This window comes from Anser brachyrhynchus (genome assembly GCF_964034855.1).
Source record: "Anser brachyrhynchus genome assembly, chromosome: 22".
Taxonomy (NCBI): domain Eukaryota; kingdom Metazoa; phylum Chordata; class Aves; order Anseriformes; family Anatidae; genus Anser; species Anser brachyrhynchus.
This window is the reverse complement of record NC_137715.1, coordinates 5,996,689-6,021,587: the sequence shown is the minus strand read 5'-3', so window position 1 is coordinate 6,021,587 and position 24,899 is coordinate 5,996,689. Positions and strand designations below refer to the sequence as shown.

Sequence of the window (24,899 nt, the reverse complement as noted above, 5' to 3'; positions counted from 1 at the left end):
CGAATTGAGTCTGGTGGAGTCTGGTGGAGGTCTGCGAGCACCTGGAGACTCTGTGCATCTCTCCTGCCAGGGATCCGGATTCAGCTTTGGAGATTATAGTGTCCGGTGGTACCGTCAGGCACCCAGTGGCAGTCTTGAGTGGGTGTCCTTCATTGACAGTTATGGTAGCACAATAGAATATGGTAAAGCGGTGGAGGGCAGAGCTACAGCTTCCCGGGACAATTCCCAGTCCAGGGCTTCTCTGTCCCTGCATGCCCTGCTACCCCAGGACTCAGCCCACTACTTCTGTGCAGTTCCCACAGGGACAGGAAATCCAGCTGAGCTTTAACACAAACCTGCTCCCAGGGCCCCTCACCTTCTCTAAGTGTGCCCCTACCATTGAGAACAGGGAGGAGCAGCAGAACTGTATTGAGCTGCTGAAGAGGGCAGAACTTGCCTGCAGCTCAGCTCTTTGCCACTTTTCGTATAGGGGCACATGGGATCAACAGCAGTGTCAGGGGCGAATGGCCAGGTCAGCTGGAGTGCAGCAAGAAGAGATGCACAGGCTTCCTCATGAAAGGAAGTGCCAAGTGCTGCTCTTGGGTCCTAACAACCCCATTCCGTGGGATTGACGGTCATCCGAGGGAACCACCAGGCACCTGTCGCGGCGCCGCGCTCCTCCGCCGCCCCCGAGCTGCCCCGCGCCCCGCCCCGCGGCCGCCTCCTCCTCCGCCGAAGGGGCCGCGGCCCCGCGGGGGGCGGGCTGGGCCGGGCCTGGGCGGGCGGAGCGGTGGGCGCTGCCCCGGCGAGGGCCCGACTTGTGGTGCGGGCAGGAGCGGCCCGAGCGCGGCCCCGCTCTGCTCCTGTCCGCCTCCCGCCGGGCGCGGCAGGGCCCGATGGCGGCCGGGCTGGGGCCGCGGCTGCTGGCCTTGGCCTTGGCCTTGGGGCCGGCCGGTGAGCGGCGGGCGGGGAGGGCAGCGGGGCCGGGGCCGGGTCCGGTGTGTGCGGGAGAGGGAGGCTGTCGGGGTCGGGGACGCTTTGGGAGCAGCCCCGTGTGACCCCGAGGAGGGCAGTCGGGGCAGTGCCCCTGGCCAGGGGCTTTGTCGGGAGCAAGGCGGTTGGTGGCTCAGGCTGTCCTGGGCTGGAGTCGCTGGAGCTTCTAGAGAGCATCGTTCTCCATCCTTGAGCACACACTGCCCCACTCCCTGTGCTCTCCTTCTGCAGGCGTGTGTGCCGAATTGATGCTGGTGGAGTCTGGTGGACGTCTTCGAGTACCAGGGCAATCCGTGCACCTCTCCTGCCGGGGATCTGACTTCAACTTTGCAATTTACAGTGTTCTGTGGTACCGTCAGGCGCTTGGTGGCAGTCTTCAGTGGCTGTCCTATATTAGCCCTGACTCCTCATATATAAGATATAGCCAAGCAGTGATGGGCCGAGCCACAGCCTCTCGAGACAATTCCAAGTCCAAGACAGGTCTGACCCTGAATAACCTGCACCTCCAGGACTCAGCCCGCTATTTCTGTGCTGTTCACACAGGGACAGGAAATCTAGCTGAGCTTTAACTGAATCTTGCTTGTAGGGCTCTGGCCGTTGGCACTGGAGCTTAATCGAGTTGCACAGGTGTTTGGGGCAGCTCCCAGAGTGCCATTTTGTTACAACGTACAGTTTTTAATCATTTGACTCTGAGAGACATACTCTACCTGTTTCTGTCCCCAAAGGAGCTCTAACACTTCTGATTGCTGTCTTCCTGTGTCTCTTCCTCACGTTCCTGAAGCATCACCTTTGGAAACAAGTTTCCCTGTTTCTATTGTTTCCTGGTAGGATGGGTGTTGTGTAGGTGCCCAACAGATAAGCCCTGGTCTGGTTTTAGTTATGGCTTGGTTAGATTCAGTCCAGCCCACAAGTATTGCTCTCTGAGGGGTGAACAGGGGAAAAGGAGAGAGTACAAAGGGTCCTTTGGGAGCTCACTGTAAGAAAGTGGATGTCTGTAGTTTCTCATGGAAGACAATTCAGGAAAGACAAAATTTGCTTTTCCTCCAAAATGAGACATTTTTCACATCAGGTTCTTGTAGGCTTAACAAAGCAGTATTGCAACAAATCTAAGTTTATATTATTTCCAATTGGGTCTTTCCCTGATAACATGAAAGCCTGTGCACACATCTGAGTGCTTCATCCTATGGTCACATTCTGGGTTGTTTGTTGTTCATGGGCTTCTCTCACAGATCTGAGAATATAATGGGAGCAAGAGCTGCTGACCATATGTGTTTACAGCCCCTGGATTCCATAGATCACAAGTAGAAGCCTGAGAAAATGATAGAGTGGATGAAGCAATTGCTTGAGCACTCACTGCTTTTTCATCCTTGTCACCTGGGGCTGTAGGTGCCCTTTGCCAGGTGCAGAGGCCTCTGGGCCCATAGTAGGGAAGGTCACAGAGTCTCTCACACTTACCTGTCACATCTCTGGTGTACCTATAACTACACTTGGGGCTGGATCTGGCAGATTCCTGACAGAGACCTGCAGCATATAGTGCTACAATATCTTTTTGTAGGACTCCAACACTTTGCTTCATCCTTCCAGACTGGAGAACCAGGTCTGCATGCTCCTCCAGGAATGACCTTTCCCTGGTAGTGCTCTCACCAGCAGCTGCAGACACAGCCACCTGCAGCACCAGAGAGCTGGAAAATGGCACAGCAGTTGAATCATAGGCAGAAATGTAAAGGAGGGGGTTTAAATCAAGCCAGGTCTTTTGTGGTTGCCTTCAAGAAGCTTTTCAAGGCTCATCGAGGTCGGCTTTCCCTAAAGGGAAAAAAAGGTACTGCTGTAGCAGCAGAATCTTTCACAAGCTCACACAAAACCATGAACACATTGCTAACCTTCACTCTCAGTCCCTCTCACAGTCAGAAGGCAACAAGGGAACAGTTTGTTCAGAAGAAACACAATGAGTATCGAAGGACTGCATTTTTAACATGGAAAGCCAGATCTGAATTGGTTCTTGAAAACCCATGTTGTTCAGGGAGTCCCAGAGTGGTGCAGCACCAGGAGCTGAGCTGAAGATCCTGTTTTCCCTTGGATCCCTTTGTTTTTAGTTGTGGCTCCATGTACATACCTGCTCATGTGTGCACACTGAGGCCAGCAAGAGTTTTCATTGGGGACCCCAGCAAAGACGGCATGGAGGGTGCCCTGGGCCAGAACAACAATCCAGTAGTCCGTGGGTTTGAGGGCCTCTAGAGGACCTGGCATGTCCTGCCATGCTGGGACAGCCCCAAGCTGCTCAGGGCATCCTACACCACCGTAATCCTGCATCCCACTGTTTCATTGCCCACCCTCAAGTTCCCAATGGGCTCCTCTGACCTATGCAACTCCCTTTTCCAGCCCTGTCCTAGATCCCTTCCCCAGGGAGCCAGGCTGTAGTACCTGGGAAAAGACGGAGTTGCAGGGGGATAGATTCAGACACTCTGTGGAGTTGGCAGTGTTCCCCTAAAGGTGGTACCAGTTAAAACCATGACACTTGGTCCACTTAGGTGTCCCGTACTGTAGCTGCAAAGGTCCTAAGGGGAGTTCTGGGCTCCTGCTAAGCTGGAGCCATGTTGTTGAGGCCATGTTGTTCTCTGGACCAGATTTACAAGGAGGGAGATGTCTATGGAGAAGGCTTCCCGTCACTTTAAGGGAGCAGTGGAGATTTCCTGGAACAGATTCACACTGCAGATTCAGAGAGCAAAAAAAAAGGGATGAGGCAGCATATTACTGTGATGCTAGACTCATACTGGAGCAGAACTGCAGCAGAGTAGAACAAATTTATGATCCAATTTATGACAAGTTACGATCCAATAGTAGCTATACTGGGAAGTTCAGAGGCTGTATGGTGTACTGCAGGTTAACATACTTTGCCTATTTAGCATGGCCCAGTTTTTCCTCCACAGCCTAGCTGCAAAGGTACTGGATCATGGAGTTTTGCTGGGATAGCTTGCAGAAATACTGTAGGGGATGGATCAAAAGAAGGGGATGCATCAAAAGAAGTGCAGCTAGCAGGTCAAGGGAGGTGTTTTTCCCCTTCTACTCTGCTCTTGTGAGACCCCACCTGGAGTACAGTGTTCAGCTCTAGGGCCCCCAGCATAAGAAAGACATAGACCTGTTACAGCAAGTCCAGAGGAGAGCCACGAAGATGATGAGATGGTTGAAGCACCTCTCATATGAATAAAGACAGAGAATTGGGGTTCAGCCTGGGGAAGAGAAGGCTCTGGGGAGACCTTTTAGCGGCCTTCCAGTACTTACAGGAGACCTATGGGAAAGGTGGAGAAGAACTCTTTATCAGGAAGTGCAATGATAGGACAAGGGGGAATAGCTTTACCCTAAAAGAGAGTAGATTTAGATTAGACTTTAGGAAGAAATCTTTTACTATGAGAGTGGTAAGGCACTGGAACAGGTTGCCCAGAGAAGTTGTGGATGCCCACTCTCTGGAATTGTTCAAGGACAGGTTGGATGGAGCTTTGGGCAACCTGGTGTAGTGGAAGGTGTCTGCCCATGGCAGGGGGGTTGGCAGCAGGTGATCTTTAATGTCTCTTCCAATCCAAACCATTCTATGATTCTATGAGTCCTCATTAGAAAAGAGAGACTGGGAAGGTGAGGAAAGGCAATTGCTCTTTCCATGACAGACTATCTGAAATGCATGGAGTTCTGCTTTGGGACACAGAATGAGAGAGCTGATAGCATATGGGTCAGGATTAGAGAGCAGATCAGTGCGGCTGATATAATGGGTGGCTATGACAGATCAACTGATCTGGAAGAAGTAGATGAAGCCTTCTGCAGACAACTGGAAGAAGCCTCACGTTCACTGGCCCTGGTCTTCATAGGGACTTGAACCATGCCAGATATCTGCTGGAAGGAAAGCACAGGAGGGCACAAGCAATCCAAGCACTTTTCTAAAGCTTGCTGATGAAAATATCGTGACACCTGTGATAGAGGAGCTGGACCTCCTACTTCTTCATGACGAAACAGGAAGTCGAGCAAAGAAGGTTAAAATCATGAGGAAGAAGCTCTTGAACAAACTCAAAAACAGAAAGGAAATGTGCAAGAGATCGAAGCAGAGGCAGGTGATCTGGGAGGGATTTAGACACCCTGTCTGATCATGCGGGATTATGGTTGGGAAAGCCAAAGCCTATCTGGAGCTGATTATGGTGAGGCATGTGGGGTCATTTATCCCCAGTCTTTACCCTGATTACCACATTTGGCTCTGTGGAAGAATCATTGCCATGGATTAACCTAAGAGTCATTCAACACAGTAGCGTTCCTGTCAGGCCAATATCTATTGTCTCTCGATAGCTGTAAATACAGAGTAGATGCTTTTTTATTCCTTCTGTTACCACCTTCCTTTCTTGTAGCTGTCTGCAGCATAGGGACTTTCCCAAGCAGGTAGTAAAGATCCTACTTTAAATCACTGATTTTATCTGTTCACTCCCAAATGAAAGTTGTGACTTACTGTTTGGTCTTCTTAAATAACAATTTTCTTAATATCACCTACACTGTCTACAGGAAACAAATGACCAGTAGCATTTCTGCCTTGGAAGATGGTTTGAATATATGGGATGGTTCTGTCCATAAAAGAACATAATGTCTGACTGTCCTGGTTTCAGTTAGGACAGAGTTAATTTTCCTCCTAGTAGCTGTTAGGGTGCTATGTTTTGGATTAGGATGAGAAGAGCACTGATAACATGCTGATGTTTTAATTGTTGCAGAGCAGTGCTTACATCAAGCCGAGGACTTTTCAGCTTCTCGCTCTGTCCTGCCAGCGAGCAGGCTAGGGGTGCAGCAGGAGCTGGGAGGGGACAGACCCAGGACAGCTGACCCAACCTGGCCAAAGGGGTATTCCATACCATCTGACGTCATGCTAAAAAATATATAGGGGTGGCTGGCCGGGGTGGGGGGCCGGCTGCTCGGGGATAGGCTGGGCATCGGTCAGCAGGTGGTGAGCAATTGCATTGTGCATCACTTGTTTCGTACACATTGTTATTAGTAATACTATTATTATTATTATTGTTATTATTATTTTCCTGTCTTAATAAACTGTCTTTATCTCAACTCACAGGCTTCACTTTCCCGTTTCTCTCCCCCATCCCAGAGAGGGAGGGGGGAGGGTGAGCGAACAGCTGTGTGGTGTTTAGCTGCTGGCCGGTTTAAACCACAACACCAATGTATCCTTTAAGAGAGAAGTCACCTTCTTGACAGCTGCATCCCAGAATCACCTCTCCTTCCAATGAGACACAGCCTTTTATATATGTGTGATGAAATCAGGTAGATGTTGTGGGAGCTAAGTTCAGAGTGGGCTGTTCCCCAAAAAGGGAAATTGGGTTAAAATACAAATGTTTAGTGGCTAAGAATTATTGTGGGCCAGGATAGTTTTTTCTCTAAAAATGCCTGTTAGACCTTTTGGCAAGTGCTGAAAGAACTCAAACAACTATTCCCTATACAAAATATATCTTCATCTGCTTAGGACATTCTTCTGGAGGAAGAGGCACTCCCTCTCTTCTCATTTCTTCTGACACAGAACTGAAGGAGAGGTCTTCAGCTTCACCTTGTAGAAGACAAATGGTCTAAACATTCTCTCTAGCACCTCATTGTCAGTATTGGAATGCCTCCTGCAACTTTTTGGAGGGCATGCACCAGGACAAAGAAAGAAAAAGCATAGGCAGAACTCAGCTTTTAAACCAAACAAACCCAAGCGCATGGCTTGCAGGAGACTGTAAAAGACAGGTGCGTTTCTGTGGCTACCCAAAGGCCTGGCATGGGGAAGGGCTATTTTACTATGTCTCAGATTGCAGTGGCAAGAAGGCTGCACTGATACGATTTGGCAGCAAGTGAAGGGGGTGGAACAGGCACCTGTAGCTAATTGGGCCTGTCACTGGAGATCTTTACAACTTCTCTTTGTCCTGCAGACAGTTCAAGAGACTGAAAGTATCACATCAGACAACTAAGCCATTTCCTGGGGGAGGCTGAGGCAAGAAGGAGAAACCGATTTGACACAATGAAGGAAAGTGTTGATAAACATACACATCTTGACAACAAAAAACATAGCAGCACTGGTATTAAAAATAGAGATTAAAAATAAGAAATACACTTTTGTATTTAGCAACGACAATAATGCTAATAAACAAATTGAGTAATACAGCATGGAACCAGGCAGATTTTGTGAACAGGTTGAAATACTGCTATTTCCTTTTGTGTCTTAGAAATGGAATTGATTCAGAAACTGCTTCACAGTTGCAGATAGCCATTAAGCTAAATAATTAAAAACAGATTTTTTTTTTTTTAAAGACAACTGTAATCATCCATGACTAGATGTTACAGACTCTCAAACTCAGCTAAAGTCACATGAAAGTAGTTAAGATGTCCAAAGTATAGACAATTCAGTAGCCAAGAAATCTATTTCACCATATCAGAAAAAGTGAGAAAAATCGGTGCATATAATCAGGAAAAAAACCACCTCCAGAAACATTTACAAAAATGGCACTGAAACAAGAAATATTATGGATCAAATACCTTAGTAAATAAACAACTTTAGCATATCTAGGCAAACAGAATCCATTAAAAAAGCATCAGCAAAAACAAAATAACTTTTGAAAAAAATGTGAATATGGATTCATTTTTTATTTGACCTGACAATAGGCTTTAGAAACATAAATGCTTTAAGGTCCAGAAAGACTTGGAAAATGTAGAATGAAATGTAATTGAAAAGAGTAGTCAGGCATTGGAACGGGTTGCCCAGGGAAGTGATGGCATCACCGCCCCTGGGGGTGTTCAAGGAAATGTTGGATGTGGTGCTTAGGGACATGGTTCAGTGGGTGACATTGGTAATAGTGTGATAGTTGGACCAGATGATCCTGAAGGTCTTTTCCAACCTTAATGATTCCATGATTCTATGATTCTATGATTAATAGGACTGGTGCAACTGGTCCCCAGATATTCTTTTAAAAGTTTCACCCCAAATCTCATTACATTTGTTAAAAGATGAACCAGAAATGAAGTCTGTCAAGTGAGAAAAGCTCTAACAACTCAAAAGGAACAACATCATTTATGACAAGTATTGGCAATATTATAATCAGAGATTAATATTACTCTGCCAATAAAACAATGCTGACAGCATTGCTTTTAGAGTATAAAAATCTCTCTGCAACAGTTTTAGATTATTCAAAAGTATAACGGTAGAGAGAAAGAGGAAAATAAAATCCATCTATTCAAAGAACATGAAAAAGGAGAACACCTGGCTTTAAAAAAATAAAAAATCCAGCAACAAAACAACAGATGTTTTTGTAGAACGGTCTACCACTGTGTTGACTACGTACCACAATGACTGAGGTAGACTGAACCGCTGCACACAAATTGGCTTATTCGCTGACTTCTCTCAAATGCAGAAACATGGTGCCCTGCATAGTCTCTTTTTCTTCAGACAACTGTATTCACAAACACAAATTTGATTTCCAGCATGACTCAAAGAGTGGGGAGACATTCTTATACACACCTAATTTCTATACAAATCCCTGACATTCACATCAGATCTCACATCTTGCATATGATGTGATTTTGGACATCTGCCTGTCAACTCAAGTTGATCAGGTAGGGATAGAACTACTGTATTTTAGGTGTTTCTATTTAATTTCAGCATTGTGTTCTCTTCTTTTTCTTAGATCATATAGCAGGTAAGATTTGTTGACTCTATTTTTTAGTAAAAATAGAGATCTTTTAAGCTCTGTATCCAAAAACATATAGAAGCAGAGGCATGAAGAATAGTACAAAAGCAGGAGACTACAAAGGATACTTCCCACTAGTAATCTTCCAGCTACCAGACATCAGAACAAGGACTTTGAAACACATGCGCCTCCAATATATTTACTTGGGAATTCTGAAGATTGGACTTACCTGTAAAGACAGACATAGAAGGCACCAAGTGCCTCAGAATGCCTCAACCTTTTCCCTTGCTTTTGTCTCCATCTCCCCTGCTCCAGTCAGCAGTGTGCCCATGTTTTCTCTAGTCCTTCTTTGGTTGATAATGTATGTACAGAAACATTTTTGTTGCCCTCCATGTGGCTTACCAGAATCAGCTGCAGATGGACTTTGGTTTTCCCAACCCCAATCCTGCATGATGAGGCAGGGTGTCTATATCCCTCCTAGATCACTCGCCCCTGCTTCTATCTCTAGCATATTTCATTTCTATTTCTGAGTTTGTTCCGGAGCTTCTTGTTCAATATTTTGTCCTCCTGCTACCTTTGCTTGATTTTTGCAAGCAGCTATCCTGGACCCCTCCTCTGTCCAGGACCATAACCCATGGGATTCTTCTAAGCAGATCCCCAAGGGTGTCAAATTCTGCTCTCCTGAAGTCTAGGGCTGTGGTTCTGCTTTTCACATGTCTCCCTCCTCTCTGAGCTCAAACACTGCATGATCACTGCAGCCAAGACTGCCACTGACCTTCACATCTACCACCAATTCTTCCTTGTTTGCAAGGATGAGGTCCAGCTCCTCTATCACCAGTGACATAACGTTTTCAACAGTAAGCTCTAGAAAAGTGCTGGAACGCTTGTGTCCTGCTGTGCTTTCCTTCCAGCAGACATTTGGCATGGTTCAAGTCCCCCATGAGAACCATGTGAACGTGAAGCTTCTTCCAGTTGTCTGCAGAAGGCTTCACCTACTGCTTCTTCTGGATCTGATGATGTGTCATAGCCACCCATCATATCAGTCATGCTGATCTGCTCTCTAATTCTGACCCACATGCTATCATCTCTCTCATTGTGTGTCCCAAAGCAGAACCATGCATTTCAGATAGTCTATCATGGAAAGAGCAATTCCCTCTGCGCACCTTCTCAGCCTGTCTTTCCTAATGAGCCTGTCTCCATCCCCTACAGCACTTCTGTAGCTTTCCCACCAGACCTCCGTGATCCAAAAGCTTTGTAACCAGGCTGTGGAGGATAAACAGGGCCACGCTAAATAGGAGGCCCAGGCAGCGTACAGTAACCTAGACTTCAAGATGCATTTCAATTCTTGAGTCATATGAACTATCCTACCATGTCTCCGTGACCTCAGTGAGATCATAGCCCTGCAACTACAAGCTGGGATTAAATTTATCTTGTTTTTCTTTTCCTGGATTTGCATGTATTATTGCCCAGGCACTTCAGAGGGGAACTCAGTCGCACATGAAGACTTTCTTTTGCCCCAGGTTACTCAGATTATCAGCAAAGAAGCTTTTGGCCCATTTAGTCAGGTGGATCCCATCTCTTTCACATAGTCCTCAGTCCAATGGGTCTGATGGTCATAGAAACCAAGTCCCTGCTGCCACCAGCTCTCAGCCTGCAGGATCCACCCATTCTTCCTTCTCACTTCGTTCCTCCTCACCAATAGGATGAAATGGAAACCCCTGTGTCCTTGACCATCACCTCTCAAGCCATGTAGTCATGCTGGCTACTTTCCAGGACTCCTGGCAGTTTCATTAGTACTCACATGATAGAGCAGCAGGGGTTAATAGTCTATATGTCTTATAAGTTTTGACAGTGTCCCAGATCTGAGGCCTTGAAAGTAGTAAACCTCCCTAGATGACAGGTCAGCTTGTCAGATGGGGGCTTACATCCTCTGGAGCAGGGAGCCTCCCACTACTGACACTCACCACTTTTTCTGGTGCTCCTGTGTGATTCTTGGCCTATGGGCACATACACCTCATTTCACAGAGTTCTATCTAGTTGTTTACTATGAGGGTACTCAATCTATTCTGTAGTTGCAAATCTTCAGGTGGAGCAAGAGCATTCCTCCTAGTGACAGAAATCACAACTCCCAGCCTTCATCATCACAGGAGTCTCCTTTTCCCAAACTGATGGACACAGACAACCTGCTTCTCCTCTGTTGGAAACTAGGAGTTGGGCTCTTGAAACTACAGGGTTTCTGTTTTCATCTCTGTAGGCCTCCTCACACAGCTCCTCTTTTTGGTGACATAGATCTTCATCGACCACACATATTCTACAGGTTAGACCTTACTCTGGTCTTTACAACTGCAATGTCAGCATCTTTCCACCATGGAGGGTATTTCAAGGCTCATTCTACAAGCTTCCCATATGTAAGACGCCACCTCCATTTCTGTCAGAGGAAATATAAATAAGTTGCTTTTCTTTAAGCCCTTGGAAGCATCATGGAAGATGGTGAGTTGAAGTCTCCAACATTACATATTGTTAATAAATCCTCAGTTTACCTCACAGTAAGAGAGGTGTGTATTTCAAACACTTCTCTTACATCTTTTTCTGTGATGAAAGAATATGCACACAGATCTTTGTGTGTACCAAGAGGTTACTATGTTGGTTAAGTATTACTTTGTCTGTTCTCTCATGTTTAAATTTATATTTTTGCGTTACAAGACAGCTGTAGAAGGGACTTTCATTTTTTTTTTCACTGTAACATCTTGGACAATAGTGAAAAGGCATTTAATCGCCACACCTCTGATTCCTAGATGAGCTAAATAAAGAGCCACATGATTTTAAACCAGCTCAGAACAGACAGGTACATTCACACATAGCGTATGTTCCTCTGCTTATACTCTGTACAATTTTCTAGGTCTAGATAGTGCTAATGGTGCACGGCTTGATCATCCTGAAGGCTTTGATCAAGCTGTTACAAACAATTTACTCTGTGACAGCCACTCCTATAGGTACAGTATCTCTACCTAACAAAGAACAATAATTTTCTCTACTTTCTCATTTTGCCTCAAAAAAGGATTAAGACTGCCTAAGGCACCAAATGACCCCCAGACACCAACTCTAAGTGTCAGTATCAAGCACATCACCCTGCTGAGCAATGAAACCAAATTCAAGATGAAAAAGTAGACACCTTTCTGCAACCTAGAAGAATTTTCCAAATGCTTTGAAATAGTACTAAAGATACTGTGTTTATTTTTTTTCCTGCTTTCTCACAAGCTTAAGTCCATGAGACTTTTCAGAAGTGTTATGTAATCCCAAAGTTCCCACTTTAAATTTTACCTTCTTTATCTTATTGTAGACTCTTTCTTGAAAGCCATACCATATTTCTTCATGTGGTATGTTAGTACAGAAACCACTCAAGAAGTCATGTGACTGCCAGTATAATCCAAAATTCTGCGTAGAAAAAAGAGGCAGTTTTTGTAATGAACTATATCACAGTGTTTTGGGGCTGGAGTACCACAATGATATAAACAATATAGGGCCCTGTACAAAAACTGAAAGATGGAAAAATGGCTATATGTTTTTGAGATAAAATTACATAAAAGCCTGAAATATGTCAGGAGACGAATCAAATGTTCTTTTCATATTTTCATTTATCCTGGAAAAATAAATCTCATGGAGTTGCCAAAACATGGAAGAAAGGGAGAACTTGGGATTTCTGTACTTGATCAAGCTATTTGAAATCATTGAACTATTCAATTATTGTTTGCTCCCTTCCAGGTTCAGAAGAAAGTGTGGATTAAAATACCCTCATGGGATTTTATACATGGATCAGTAGGATACATATCTGGCTTTTCTTCTTTTTTTAAACCGACTTACAGATACAGCAAGGAAAGAGTTATTTATTGGACTAGGTATTAATGGTGTGATAACAGATAAGCTTGTATTTGGAAGTGGAACCACTCTCACAGTCGAACCAAGTAAGTACCATTATTTTTAAATCTAAAAATTGTGTTAAAGGGATCCAGTGGTTTGCGTTCACTGTAAGAATTTTCTGCTGTAATAATCCTGGAGCGTAGTCTCTCTTGCCAGGGTTTGAAACTGAGTCCTTGTCTTGTATCTGCTTAGGAAGGCTTCACAGGAATAACTAGGTTACCTCTGTATATCACCATTAATCCATGATTCCCAAACACCTGGTGTGCATTAATTACTTAAGTTTAACATGTCATAATTCCCAGTCTGGATAGCATTCTGTCCCAGCTATATTGTGAAGTGTCTTATCCTCATCAGTGCTTCAGTGGATCTTCACTGTCTCATTTTGAGTAGGTATGCATAACATAGTAAATAACTGACAGTAGAGACAGAGTTCAAGACAAGTCCCTAGCTCTCTAGTATGAAAGTTTTTTTTTTTTTTTTTTTTTCCACTGTCACCATATTCACAGTGCAACCAGGTAAGTAATTCCATTAGCAGAGAAGGAAGGAGGTTAAATAACCTTGGGTTTAAATTTTCAGAGCTGCCTCACATCCAAGACCATGTGGAATGAATGAGATTTGGCAATTCAGGCTTTGCAAATGCATGGGGGGGGGGGGGTTTGCAGGAAGATAGGGATCATAACAAGCCGTAGTTCTTCCTGACTTTGACTTTATTTGGAATTTCATCATGTACAATAAAGATAGATGTCACCCCAGGCTTCTCTGAGGCAGTGTGAATGCTAGGGCACCAGGGGAATTCGATCTCTGTTATCCTAAACATCCAGGTGCATACCTTAAAACTTGTTACGATGCTTTCAGAGATTGTCATGGCTTTAAAATTCTGCAAAAATGTCCTGTGTCACTTTGTATCCCTAAAGAGTCTAGCTCTCTTTCTCGAAGGAGATCATGAGGCTCTCTTAGGTGCTAATATCTGTCCAGGTCAGGAGGATATCTTGCTATGGAATAAATGCCTATTTTGGAACAATTAGATCCCACCCCAATTGCAAAGGAATAATGACGTATAATTTTATTACTCTGAAGAAAGGTCTGTTCTTTCCAAACAACAAACCCTCAGCTGTAAATGTAGAACCAGAAGACACTTCCAGATTTCATTATTCTATCATCAGCCTACATGTATTTAACTTTGCATTTGTCAACAAAAGAGGTAAAATATTCCACAGAGTATTTGGCAGGTAAAAACAATCAGCAAAACACAGACTGGCAGGTAGAAGTCTAAACAATGGTATTCTTGTTTCAGACATACACAGAAATGCTAATATGACAGTCTTGTCTCTCACGTAAAGGTTATATATGTGTCTTTTTTAAAAAGTTTAGCCAAATTCCTGTGACCTCTCATTATCAGGAAGTGCTGGTTGACGGCTCTTGTTTTCTAGGAAGAAGGAGAAAAATTGTTCTCCAATACATAGGCTTTTCAGAGTGTTGGTTCTACTGACAAGAAAAGATGTTTCTAATCAGCTGAAGGGAGCATATAAATCAATGCCTCTAGCAAGATATTCTTGGTTTAGGGAAATTCTTACAATACATTACTCAATTTTTTAAGTGTTTTCACTGAGTTTCCTACAATACGGGTTAGAGAACAAATCACTTGGCAAAATAAATATACTAGCCTTGTCTTCTCTACCCTGAAATACTTTTAAGTCATTCTTTCTCTGTTTTTCCTGTCTATCTATCATCTCAGACATATTGCTCCAAAATTATGTGAACCTTCAGTTGAATGCAATTTTCGTGCTTTTCAATGATTATTTTTTTTTCTAGCTGAGGGTAGGATGAAAATTCCAAAGCTGCACAAAGACTTTAGGATAAGATGCTTAACAGTAAAAGATAATAGGCCTTAAGAATCTAAGTCACTCAATGTCTATTGAAATATTTCATATGTTGAAGCCAATATTTCGAGTTCTGGCAGCCTGACCCTTCTGTTGCTCATTTTGGATTTCTCTGGGAGATACTAGCAAGCATTTAAAGATGCTAAGAACAGACATACCTGATTACCTTGTTGTTTGTTTATTTTTTATTTTTTTTTTTGGAGAATCCGCAGACAAAACATACATAGAAAACATAGTATAGTATAGCATAGTATAGTATAGTGTAGTATAGTAGTATACTCAAGGCATGTTCTCCTCTTGAGCATTCAGTTAAGGTCAGATAAGGATTTTGGTTTTGGTTTTGTTTATTCTAGATAAAACTTTAATTAAGAAAACTAAGGCCTCTAACATTATCTTAACACTGTAAGATCAAAGAAAGAAAAAAGAACTATGACTTTTTGTACTAATAAAATGCCTCTTCCAGACTGTAATATAAAAATATCTCCCCAAAGCAAGTAAGGTAGGAATTCATGGATGTATTTTCAGGTAAAGCAAAATAATGGGACTCAGTTGAGACTGCTGGAGTTTGATAAAGAAATAATTCTTCTTTATTAATGATCATTGCACAGTGAACATTTGTTCTTGCTGAGGATCTGACCCAGTCAGTTATGCCAGAGGAGCAGTTTCCTGGCATACTGGTGGTCGTTTAGAAATACTGGAGATCAGAAAGCACGAAAAGCCTTTAAAGATCTCAGATAATGGGGGATTAGGTATGAGGGGGAAACACAGGGCTAACAGTAGCTGGCAAAAACATTTTATAACACCTGGAAGGGAAATGCATGTGGGATGAATAACAAAATGAGTCTTTTTTGATTTACCCATTGTAATTGTGTGTTACTGCTCCTCTTATCTTCGGGAAGGGAACTCAACTGACCGTGGAGCCAAGTAGGTATTCTTTACTCATGAGCCTTTTCTGAGTTGTTCTTGTTTGGATTTTAACATTTTTCCGTTTCTTCTTCCTCCTAAAATTAAAGCAGAATTTCTCCCATGTGTTAGGATTTCTTTGCATGCTCCTTTGATATGCAATTAGACAGTTAAAGTGTAAAAACATGCTTATTCATAGAAGTTCCCAAAGAATTTGGACTCCACAAGAGCAAGTGCATGCTGAATTTGTTTGGGACCTAATATCTACTCACTTACGCACTTTAATAAGCTTTCCATAGTCATTATTAGGTTTTACAGCCATGCTTGGACAGTTTGAAGGGAACTAAAACTTCTGTGGAGGTTGACGTTTAAGTTCCTACGAATTTCTATTCTGTCAGGGTTAGAAAGACAGCACTAAGGGGGCAAAAGGATAATGTTATGCAAAAACATTAAAAGGAGTCTTAGACAATGTTTCTGTACTAATTTGACCTTCCTAAATGGTTCAGAGCTTGGGTTAAACTGAATAGGTTAAAGGAATTCAATGAAGATTTCAGTCCTCTTTGGAATCTGTTTGCTCTAGGTGTTGACAAGGATGGAGTTATGCCTGTTTTCATTGGTAGAACCAACCCATGAAGTTAAGGTAGAATAATGCTTGGCTTGCACCTCAGTTCTTCAGTATTGGGACGTGAATAGAGAAAGAGAGTAAAATCAGAGTACCTGTTCAAGAACTTGCAAAGATACCTTGTGAAGAACAAAATGTTAGACTTGGAAGAAAGCAGAATGCAACACAGTTGCCATGCAGAATGCAAAGCCTAATAGACCTCTCTTTAGTAAAGACAGCCATCAGGATGCACTTGTCAAATTGGACTTACTCTATTCTATATATATATGTATTAATGCCTGGTAGCCTTTGATAAGCTGAACTCTTCTGGTCAAGGAGGCATAGTAGATGAATCCCTTCAGTTTCATGTTTTCATTATAATTCATGTTAGAATCATAAAATCATAGAATCATGGAGAAGACTGAGAGGGGATCTAATCAATGTACACAAATATCTGAAAGGAGGGTGCCAGGAGAATGGGGCCAGACTCTTTTCAGTGGTGCCCAGCCAAAAGACAAGAGGCAATGGGCACAAACTGAAACACATGAAGTTCCAGATGAATATGAGGAAACATTACTGTAAGGGTGACAGAGCACTGGAACAGGTCACCCAGAGAGGTTGTGGAGTCTCCTTTCTTGGAGATATTCAAAACCTGTCTGGATGCAACCCTGTGCAATGTGCTCTAGATGACCCTGCTTGGCCGGGGGTTGGGCCAGACGATCTCTGGAGGTCCCTTTCAACCTCAACCATTCTGTGATTCTGTGATTTCAACTGGAAAAGATCTCTTAAGAGATCGTATAGTCTAACCTTTAACCTAGCATTGCCAAGCCAAGTCCATGTTGCCATTCTTGTCCTGAAATTAGTTTGTGGAGTAACCCTAGTTGCTCCATGTATAACCCGAAGGCAAATACAGTTTAAAAATCATTATGATAATTGACACTAAATAATTTTGAGAGACAATCTCTTTCCTGAATAAAACTTACACTTCAAGTTTAAGCAATCTTATTTCATTACTTTTATGTCTTTTAAGAAATTCCCAAAGAAGGCTGCTGCTGTGTAGTTGAAAATCAGGTTTTTGCAGTTGTTAAATCTTTGGCTTTCATTCTTTGTTGCTCAGAATTAAAAATTTAACTATTAAAATATTTCAAAGCTAAAAAAAAAAAAGCTTCTGAAAGTTTCAGAGCAATTCTGCTGAAAGGCACAGGAGAGGGCTAGGATATCAAATCCTGTGAACATTTGTCATCACTTCTTAGGTTCTTTCAAAACTCCAGTTCTAGGGCATATATTTTGTACCTTGATGTTTGTTAATGTCTTAATCCTAAAGAGCTACAGAGCTACCACTGAAGGTTAGTACACTATTGTAAGTAAGATTGTAAGAAGATTTGTTCATGGGCATCAAGTTTATAGGCCTCAGGGTGTTCTGCTCAAACCAGTTTATTATATTAATTTTGCATTATACTTCTAACTGCTCCTGAAGCTGTGGGACTAACAATATAGCACAGTGCACAGATGAGGAAGGTCACACTTTTTGAAACAGGTACAGAAGTTTTTCTTAAACCAAGTACCAATCATAGTATTTTTCCAGTGTCTCCAGACTGGATTGGAATGATTTACACCTGTACAATGTCTAGTGGGGAAAATCTCCCCCACAATTTAAAGTGCTTGACCTTATCACAAATTCCTGGAAAAGTAGAGATAAGTGATTCAGAGACTTCTGATTACTTGTCTCCTAATTTGCCGCCTTAGAGACAAATAACCTTCCTGTATCTGTGCATTTGTTAATGAAAAGATCAACCTTGTTCTCCACTCCAGCAACAGCACTTAATTTCTGCAAGTAATGCCCCTCATTGGAGTAACCTTGCACAACGGTGACGTAACAAACTGACTTCTCTCTTTGCCTTACCATTCTTGCTATGGTTAGACCTTTTAGCCACATCAGAAGACTTTGGGGAGGGGAGAGTGAGTAAAGGAAAAACAGTTATTCCCTTATGTCTCAGGGGTATACAGGACTGTCCTTGATAGATGTGTTATTTTTAGTAATTAAGTTGTCGAGTAAGCAGAATAATTTGTCTCTTGGAGCTGCATCCTTCAAAGTTCTCTTCTCATTTTCTGGTGCCGTACAAACTGAAGAATTCACATGCAGGCATGAGTTCTAGCAAAAGGAAGCTTAGGATCCCACGGAATTAAAGCTTCTATGGAAAACCTACCCATATATATCCTTTCTGTATTTTATCTGTTCTTTTGGAATAAGCAGAAAGAAAAAATGGACCAAAAAAGGCAGTTAGTCATTGTTAATTCCAGGAATTAGTCAATGGAGGAGTGTACATGAATTGCAGGTGACTTAGCTCTCAGGCAAGATTGCAGTAAAATCAAATCATGCCCAAACAATACTTTTTTTTTTTTTTTTTTTAACAGGCAATCAGAAAGATTCTGACCCAGAAGTCATTCTGATAAAATCAAAGCCACTTGAAGAAGGTGGCAGTACTGGGAAAGCAGCTTGTTTGGCAAGGAATTTCTATCCAAAGAATATCAATTTGGACATGTTACCTGCTGAAGTCATATATGAACAGAATACACCTATTGTGACATCAGAAGGGACATATAATACTATTAAAGTGGTCAACGTGACAAAAGCCTCAGAGGTATCCTGCACGGCCAAGTTCAAGGGCAATTTTTTTCCAGCCAATGCAACATCATCAGGTACAAATTTGTGGTACAATTGCAACTTATTTCTGAAGACAGTGTCTTCCAAGACTTGCTATTTTTCCTGCTTATAAGCATGCCATCTGGCTAACCAGCAGAAATGGGAAAGACATCTAGGTACTTAAGCAGGTAGAGCTGAAAGGTATTTAAATCTCCTTAAGTAAATGGTCTTAACTTTTAACAGTTTAAGAACCTGAAGTTGCTTTTTTATTTTTGTTTTTTTTAAAAAAGACACTTTTTTTTTTTTAATTTATATTAACTTATGACTAAATACTTCAACATATAGCAGAAACTTCCTAGAACACAGTTTGGAATAGCTTTTCTAAAACCAACAAGAAGTAAAAATGTTTTTATTTTTTTCTTAAACAACTTTTTACATTTTTGTATTACTTTTCCCATCATGCATCTCATTCAAAAAAAGTAAAAACAAAGCAACTCAAAAATTTATTTCGTGCAACTGTACTGAGATTGGTTTTCCTCAAATTAATATTAATGACCTGCCTGCTGAGCCTCAGACTGTACCACTCACCTGATCCTGTGGGAAAAGTAATATGAACACTGCCTTTAATCCTTCTTACAAGACAGGTTTTGTTTATAATGTCTTTTCTTTATCATGCTACAGAAAAGGTGGTTGAAGAACCAATAACAGCAAATGTTTGCAACACAACAGACACCTCTTCAAAAGGTTAGTTAACTAAAGGGATTATAAAAATATGTTACTATGTTGGGGATAAAAGCCTGGAAATGTATTTTCTCAGGGACAGAGAAATCAGAATACCATGTATTCATTGTATTTATTAAATATAACCTGCTTTTTCTGGGTAACTATTTTAGTAACAGACAAGTTTTGTTATAGTTACAAAGTACCAGGAGGAAAAAAAACAGTGGTCAATGGCTCTATGTCCAGGTGGAGGTCAGTGGCGAGCGGTGTCCCTCAGGAGTGTGTCTTGGGACTGGTGTTACTTAATATCTTCATCCATGATATAGATGATAGGATTGAGTGCATCCTCAGCAAGTTTGCAGATGACACCAAGCTGAGTGGAACAGTTGGTACAACAGAAGGAAGAGATTCCATCCAAAGGGACTTGGGCAACTTGAGAAGTGGGCCCATGATAACCTAATGAGGTTTAACAAGTCCAAGTGCAAGGTGCTGCACCTGGGCCAGTGCAATCCCAGACAGGAGTACAGACTGGGAGAAGAGCTCATTAAGAGCAGCCCTGAGGAGAGAGACTTAAGGGTTCTGGTGGATGAAAGGTTCAACATGAGCCAGCAGTGCATGCTTGCAGCCCAGAATGCCAACTGCATCCTGGGCTGCATCAAAAGAGAAGTGACCAGCAGGTCAAGGGAAGTGATTGCCCCCCTCTACTTTGCCCTCATGAGGCCCCACCTGGAGTACTGTATCCAGTTCTGGGGCCGCTACCATTAAGGAAGATGTGAACTTGTAGAGCGAGTCCAGAGGAGGGCCACAAATATTATCAGAGGGCTGGAGCACCTCTCCTATGAAGAAAGGCTGAGAGAGCTGGGGAAGTTCAGTCTGCAGAAGAGAAGGCTCCAGGGTGACCTTACTGTGACCTTTCAGTACTTAAAGGGGTCTTATAAAAAGGATGGAGAAGGACTCTTTATTCAGGTAGATAACGATAGGACAAGGGGGAATGGTCTCATCTAAATCTATCCTCTTTTAGTTTTAGACATTAGGTGGAAGTTCTTTACTGTAAGAGTAGTGAGGCACTGGAAAATGTTGCCAAGAGAAGTTGTGGATGCCCCATCCCTGGAGGTGTTCAAGGCGAGGCTGGATGGGGCCTTGGCCAACCTGATCTAGCAGGCAGGTTGGGGTTCGACGATCTTTAAGGTCCCTTCCAATCCAAATCACTCTATGACTCTATGAAAATCCAATATAGACAGACATTCTCTGCCTTTGTTGTTGCCACATTTCTCTGTCATCTTTTCTTTTACTGCCATTTCTCTCCTTGACACTACTGCCTGTGTTTTTTTCCACTTTCCACCAATGCCACTGTAGATCATGATCTCTCCTATCTTTTCTCTCTCACTAAGGAGATATCAAAACAGAGAAAACAAACATGCTGTCCATGGCTGTGTTGGGTTTACGAGTCCTGCTGGCAAAAAGTATCGCCTTCAATACACTCATGAGCATCAAGTTGTTTCTTTTCTGAGGTAAGGAAATGCATTGTTTCATCTGTGGAAAAATTGGAAGCACGTGCCAGTAATGACTGCTTGGCTTTGTGTACTTCTCAAACCCCACAAGGAGTGACATCTGTTCATCTACTCCTGTTTCCATTAATAAATGTTGTAGGTTTATGGAAACAAGCAAACAACAAACAAACAAGCAAACAACAACAACAAAAACAAACAACCAAACAAAAAACCACTGCCTTTTCATGAATCCATAGATCAGTTCTAGGTTGCTGGTCCCCAGATTTGCTTTGCAGCAAGCTTGCTTTGACAGAACATCTCAGGTTTTATCAGAAATGCTTAAGAAATATCTTAATGACTGTTTCATCTGGCAGAACATGAGGGCTAGAGAAAAGTCAAGATGAATAAGGAATCAAAAGTCAGGCTTCCAAAACACAATCATGTGAAGAGGTAACAGGAAAGAGGAGGAGGGAGAATTTTTAAATTAATATAACCGAAAGTGGCACAAAAGACTATCCAGATTAAGTTTTGTAAATCTGCCTATCTTGATCTAACAGCAATCGAACAGTGACACATACACCCATATTCATTAAATATAATTTAAAACATACTCTTCTTTTCCAGGCAATGAGGAATCAAGGCAGAAGAAAGCTGAGAAACAGCAGGAGAGAGCAGTTACCAGCAGTACAATTTGAAGAGCTGACGTTAAATCTGTTGACAACAATCATCTAGAACAGAGCACAGCACCATCTCCTTAAGACATTTCAGAGTGTGGACCCCTGCCTAGATAGTTTATATAATTTTTAGAGTTGTAATTCCTTTTGCTATTTCTTGTTTTCTGTGAGCAGAGGAAAGTATTTTTCCTCATCTGTCAGCTAAGTAGAAATTGATACTTCCACTTTTCTATCCTTTGCATGCAAGCATCCAACCTGCTTTGATAGTTTTGAAAAAAAAAAAATTGAAACCTCAATATCGATATATGAACTTTTAAAAATACCTTTTTACAGCAATGTTGCATTATTCTGTAGAACTGATATTTTACTTCTGAGAGAGGCACAGTAGATGTTATTTATATATATATATATATTAAGATACCTTTAATAACCATAATTTTCTAGTATAGATGAGAAGAGCTGCATTGGATCTGAAGGGATGCACTTCAACCAGATAATACTCAACTGTAGTAACATTTTTATTTCCATTTCTTTATTAAATTTGTATCTTTTCTGCAAAGCGTATGGCATCTGCATTTTATGTTACTGTAGCGATTATCAAAATAAAATGTTATTACACCACAATGCTGTAGTTTGAGCTTGCTTTTTCATCTGAATTTGTAATAGAGATTGCTGAAATCCAGTTCTAATGACCAGTGAGATTAGAAATGCATTTTTCATAACCTAGATTTACTGTTGACTGAATTTGTCTTTTCTAGGGTTTGCACAGGGAAGTGGAGGGGCTCCTTGACTCATTAAAGAGATACAGAAGGGGACATGAATCTTAGACTTAGGGGATTTGAATGACATTTTGTCTTTCAGATCACTTTAAAGAGAACCCAGCATGATATTCTGGATCACAGCAAAGAGAGACATATGTCTAAGGAAAAATCAGTTAAGAGGCAGGTTGATGGGAACATGAGGAAGAAAAATATAGGTATCAAAAGAGATGAGAGCATGTTTTTTTTTTCACTCATTAATGCTAGGAAGGGGCCAACAGGAAATAACATATGATGGTTTGATGGAGTGATACAGTTTCTACAGCAACTTGATTATTAGTCAAAAAGACCCCCAACACACACATTCCCCAACTTATCTTGCCCTCAGAAGCAACGGGCAGGATGCTGTGGTTAACTAACTGCTATGACTAACTTGCAAGATGCAAGGCGAACTCCCCCTTTTCGAAAAACAAGTTAACCACATCCTGAAGGGAAAATAAATTTTTTCAGATACTGCCTGAGTTACTGCTGGCTTCAAGACAGACTCTACAAAAAGTTCATAATAAGGTCCATTTAATTAAACGTTGTCAGGTTAGTCCCTCAGACCCTGCAAACCCCTAGATGAAGACTCTCACCCTACCCAGAAGATGAGTGAAGTTTGCACAACAAATCCAAAACCAGTCATTTTTTAAAATTATTTTTTAATCCCTTCCTCCCCCATAATGTAAAATAGAAGCACTTGCTTGTTCGTATTTTTATTCTGATTTTCTGATGACACCCTCTACCTTTCTGTGTTGCACTCCACATCATACATTTTCCCAATCTCTCAGGCAAGACTATGACTGGGAATACTATTTCTGGTTCTCTGTGCAGATCAAGGAATGTCATTTTCCTGAGTAGTCTTTGGTTGTGCCTGAGAGCTTTGACTGAATGAAAATCTTGTAGCAGTGCACAAGCAAAGAATGGGATCTGCAGATGTCTAACCACTGAATGACATAGCACTCATTCGTACAGAAATATATCAGCCAGATAAAGACATCAGTCACTATTGTTTTAAATAACTATTCACAAAGTTACAGGACACCAGAGCCCTCATTTCCATCATGAAGACATACATGACCTGTGTGATACTTCTGTAGTCAGCTATTTCACATTTCTCTGTGCACCACTGGCAAACAGATCAGAGGGGAACACTTAACCCCTCACTAATCTTCCAAAATATCAGTTGCCCAAGAACCTGTTATCTAGGTCTCAGTCAAATGGAGAGAAACTTCTGTCTTTGAGATGATGGTTTGAATCTCCAGCTCCGTGAATTGTGAGGTGGAAGTACTCATCCCTCAGACTCTTACCACAGTCTATCACTCATCCACAGTGACTACGGTTAGCTTTCATTGGAGTAATCTAGACTAGTGACCAGGCCTATGACTCCCCTGAGACTGCTTTTCAGGTCAGACTTCATGAAATAAGAGGACTGTGTCACAGCTGTCCAGTATGATGTTTCTGAGACATGGTACCAAGGGTGGATATTGAAGACAATCAGAGGCAACCCAGCTACCTTACTGTAGTAAAACCTGGTGCAATCTGTTTTTCTCATTTCCTCTGGAGAAAAAAAAAAAGTTGGCCTTCTTCTGGAAGGAAGGGATTAGCCTCCTTTGGGAAGAAGTAGACTGTGCTGGCTTACATTAACTGAGGACAAAAGAGAAAAAGGGAACAAACTGCTTAAACTGCTTTAACTCCTTTAACTGCTTTAAATGTTTTATCTGCCCTTGGGGAAAAGAGAGGTATCTGTACCCAGTGAAGAATTCTGGCACCAGCCATTGTATAGAGAAGAAAGATAATGGGAAAAGCAATACCTTATTAGACCACACAATACAGGTGGAAAAAGCAGATATATATGCAGACACAAAACTCCTCTTCAGCTCTTAAGCTTCTATGAATCTTCTTCTAGGTAGATTGTGCTGGATCTTTTATCAGGAACATGTCCCCTCTCAGAAGCTGTGTAAGTCTAGTTATGGTATGGGATATCCCTTTGGCCAGTTTGGGTCAGCTGTCATGTCTGTGTCTCCTCTCAGCTTCTTGTGCATTCCCTGTCTCCTTGCTTGCCGGGTGGTATGAGAAGCAGAAAATTCCTTGACAATATGCAAGCATTGTACAGCAATAATCAAAGCATAGGTGTGCTATCACCACTATTTTCATAAAAAATAAAATCCAAAACAGCATCATACAAGCCTCTATGAAGAAAATTAATTCTATACCAGCCCAAACCATGACAATGTGCATATGGGAAAACATGTTCAGCCCAGGTTAAGGCTAGTAGCTATTCAGAGTTATAAATGATCATTTGGACAGCACAGAAAATTGTGCAAAAATTATGAATAATGATGTGGTTTGACCTTTCCTTCCCCTCCATCAGACTACACAGGTTTTGTAAAGGGAGTATTATTGTATTATTCAAACATGAGTCAGGCCTGGGTATATGAAATTGCTCTCAACACCACTGCTGGTTTAGAATAAGTACAACCTCCAGAGAGCCATTCACCCAAAATGAAAGCTTGCTCTTAAGACTCTCCAGTGTTTTCTCTCCACCCAGTGTTAAAGCCTCGAAAGAGCTGATGTGAACATCTTCCTACTTATGCAAATGCATTTATCCA

The 24,899-nt window shown here is 42.0% G+C and overlaps 2 protein-coding genes across 5 annotated transcripts in view; both read left to right on the top strand.

Annotated features, from left to right (window-relative positions):
* Nucleotides 1-22,111, top strand: part of LOC308181525 (Ig heavy chain Mem5-like) — a 35,396-nt gene extending 13,285 nt beyond the window's left edge. The window contains exons 1-7 of one of the 3 annotated variants that reach the window (XM_080564914.1): nt 806-933; nt 1,204-1,500; nt 12,557-12,622; nt 18,378-18,662; nt 19,288-19,350; nt 20,718-20,837; nt 21,441-22,111. In XM_080564914.1, coding sequence (XP_080421040.1) covers nt 876-933; nt 1,204-1,500; nt 12,557-12,622; nt 18,378-18,662; nt 19,288-19,350; nt 20,718-20,836 — 888 coding nt within the window. In that variant the 5' untranslated portion in view covers nt 806-875 and the 3' untranslated portion in view covers nt 20,837; nt 21,441-22,111. Of the gene's footprint in view, nt 1-805; nt 934-1,203; nt 1,501-12,140; nt 12,160-12,556; nt 12,623-18,377; nt 18,663-19,287; nt 19,351-20,717; nt 20,838-21,440 lie in introns of those variants that run through there. The other 2 variants (XM_080564912.1, XM_080564913.1) reach the window with 2 other exon arrangements.
* The window catches only part of LOC308181526 (M1-specific T cell receptor alpha chain-like), a 401,071-nt gene that overhangs the window by 292,146 nt on the left and 84,026 nt on the right, over nt 1-24,899 (top strand). The window lies entirely within an intron of this gene.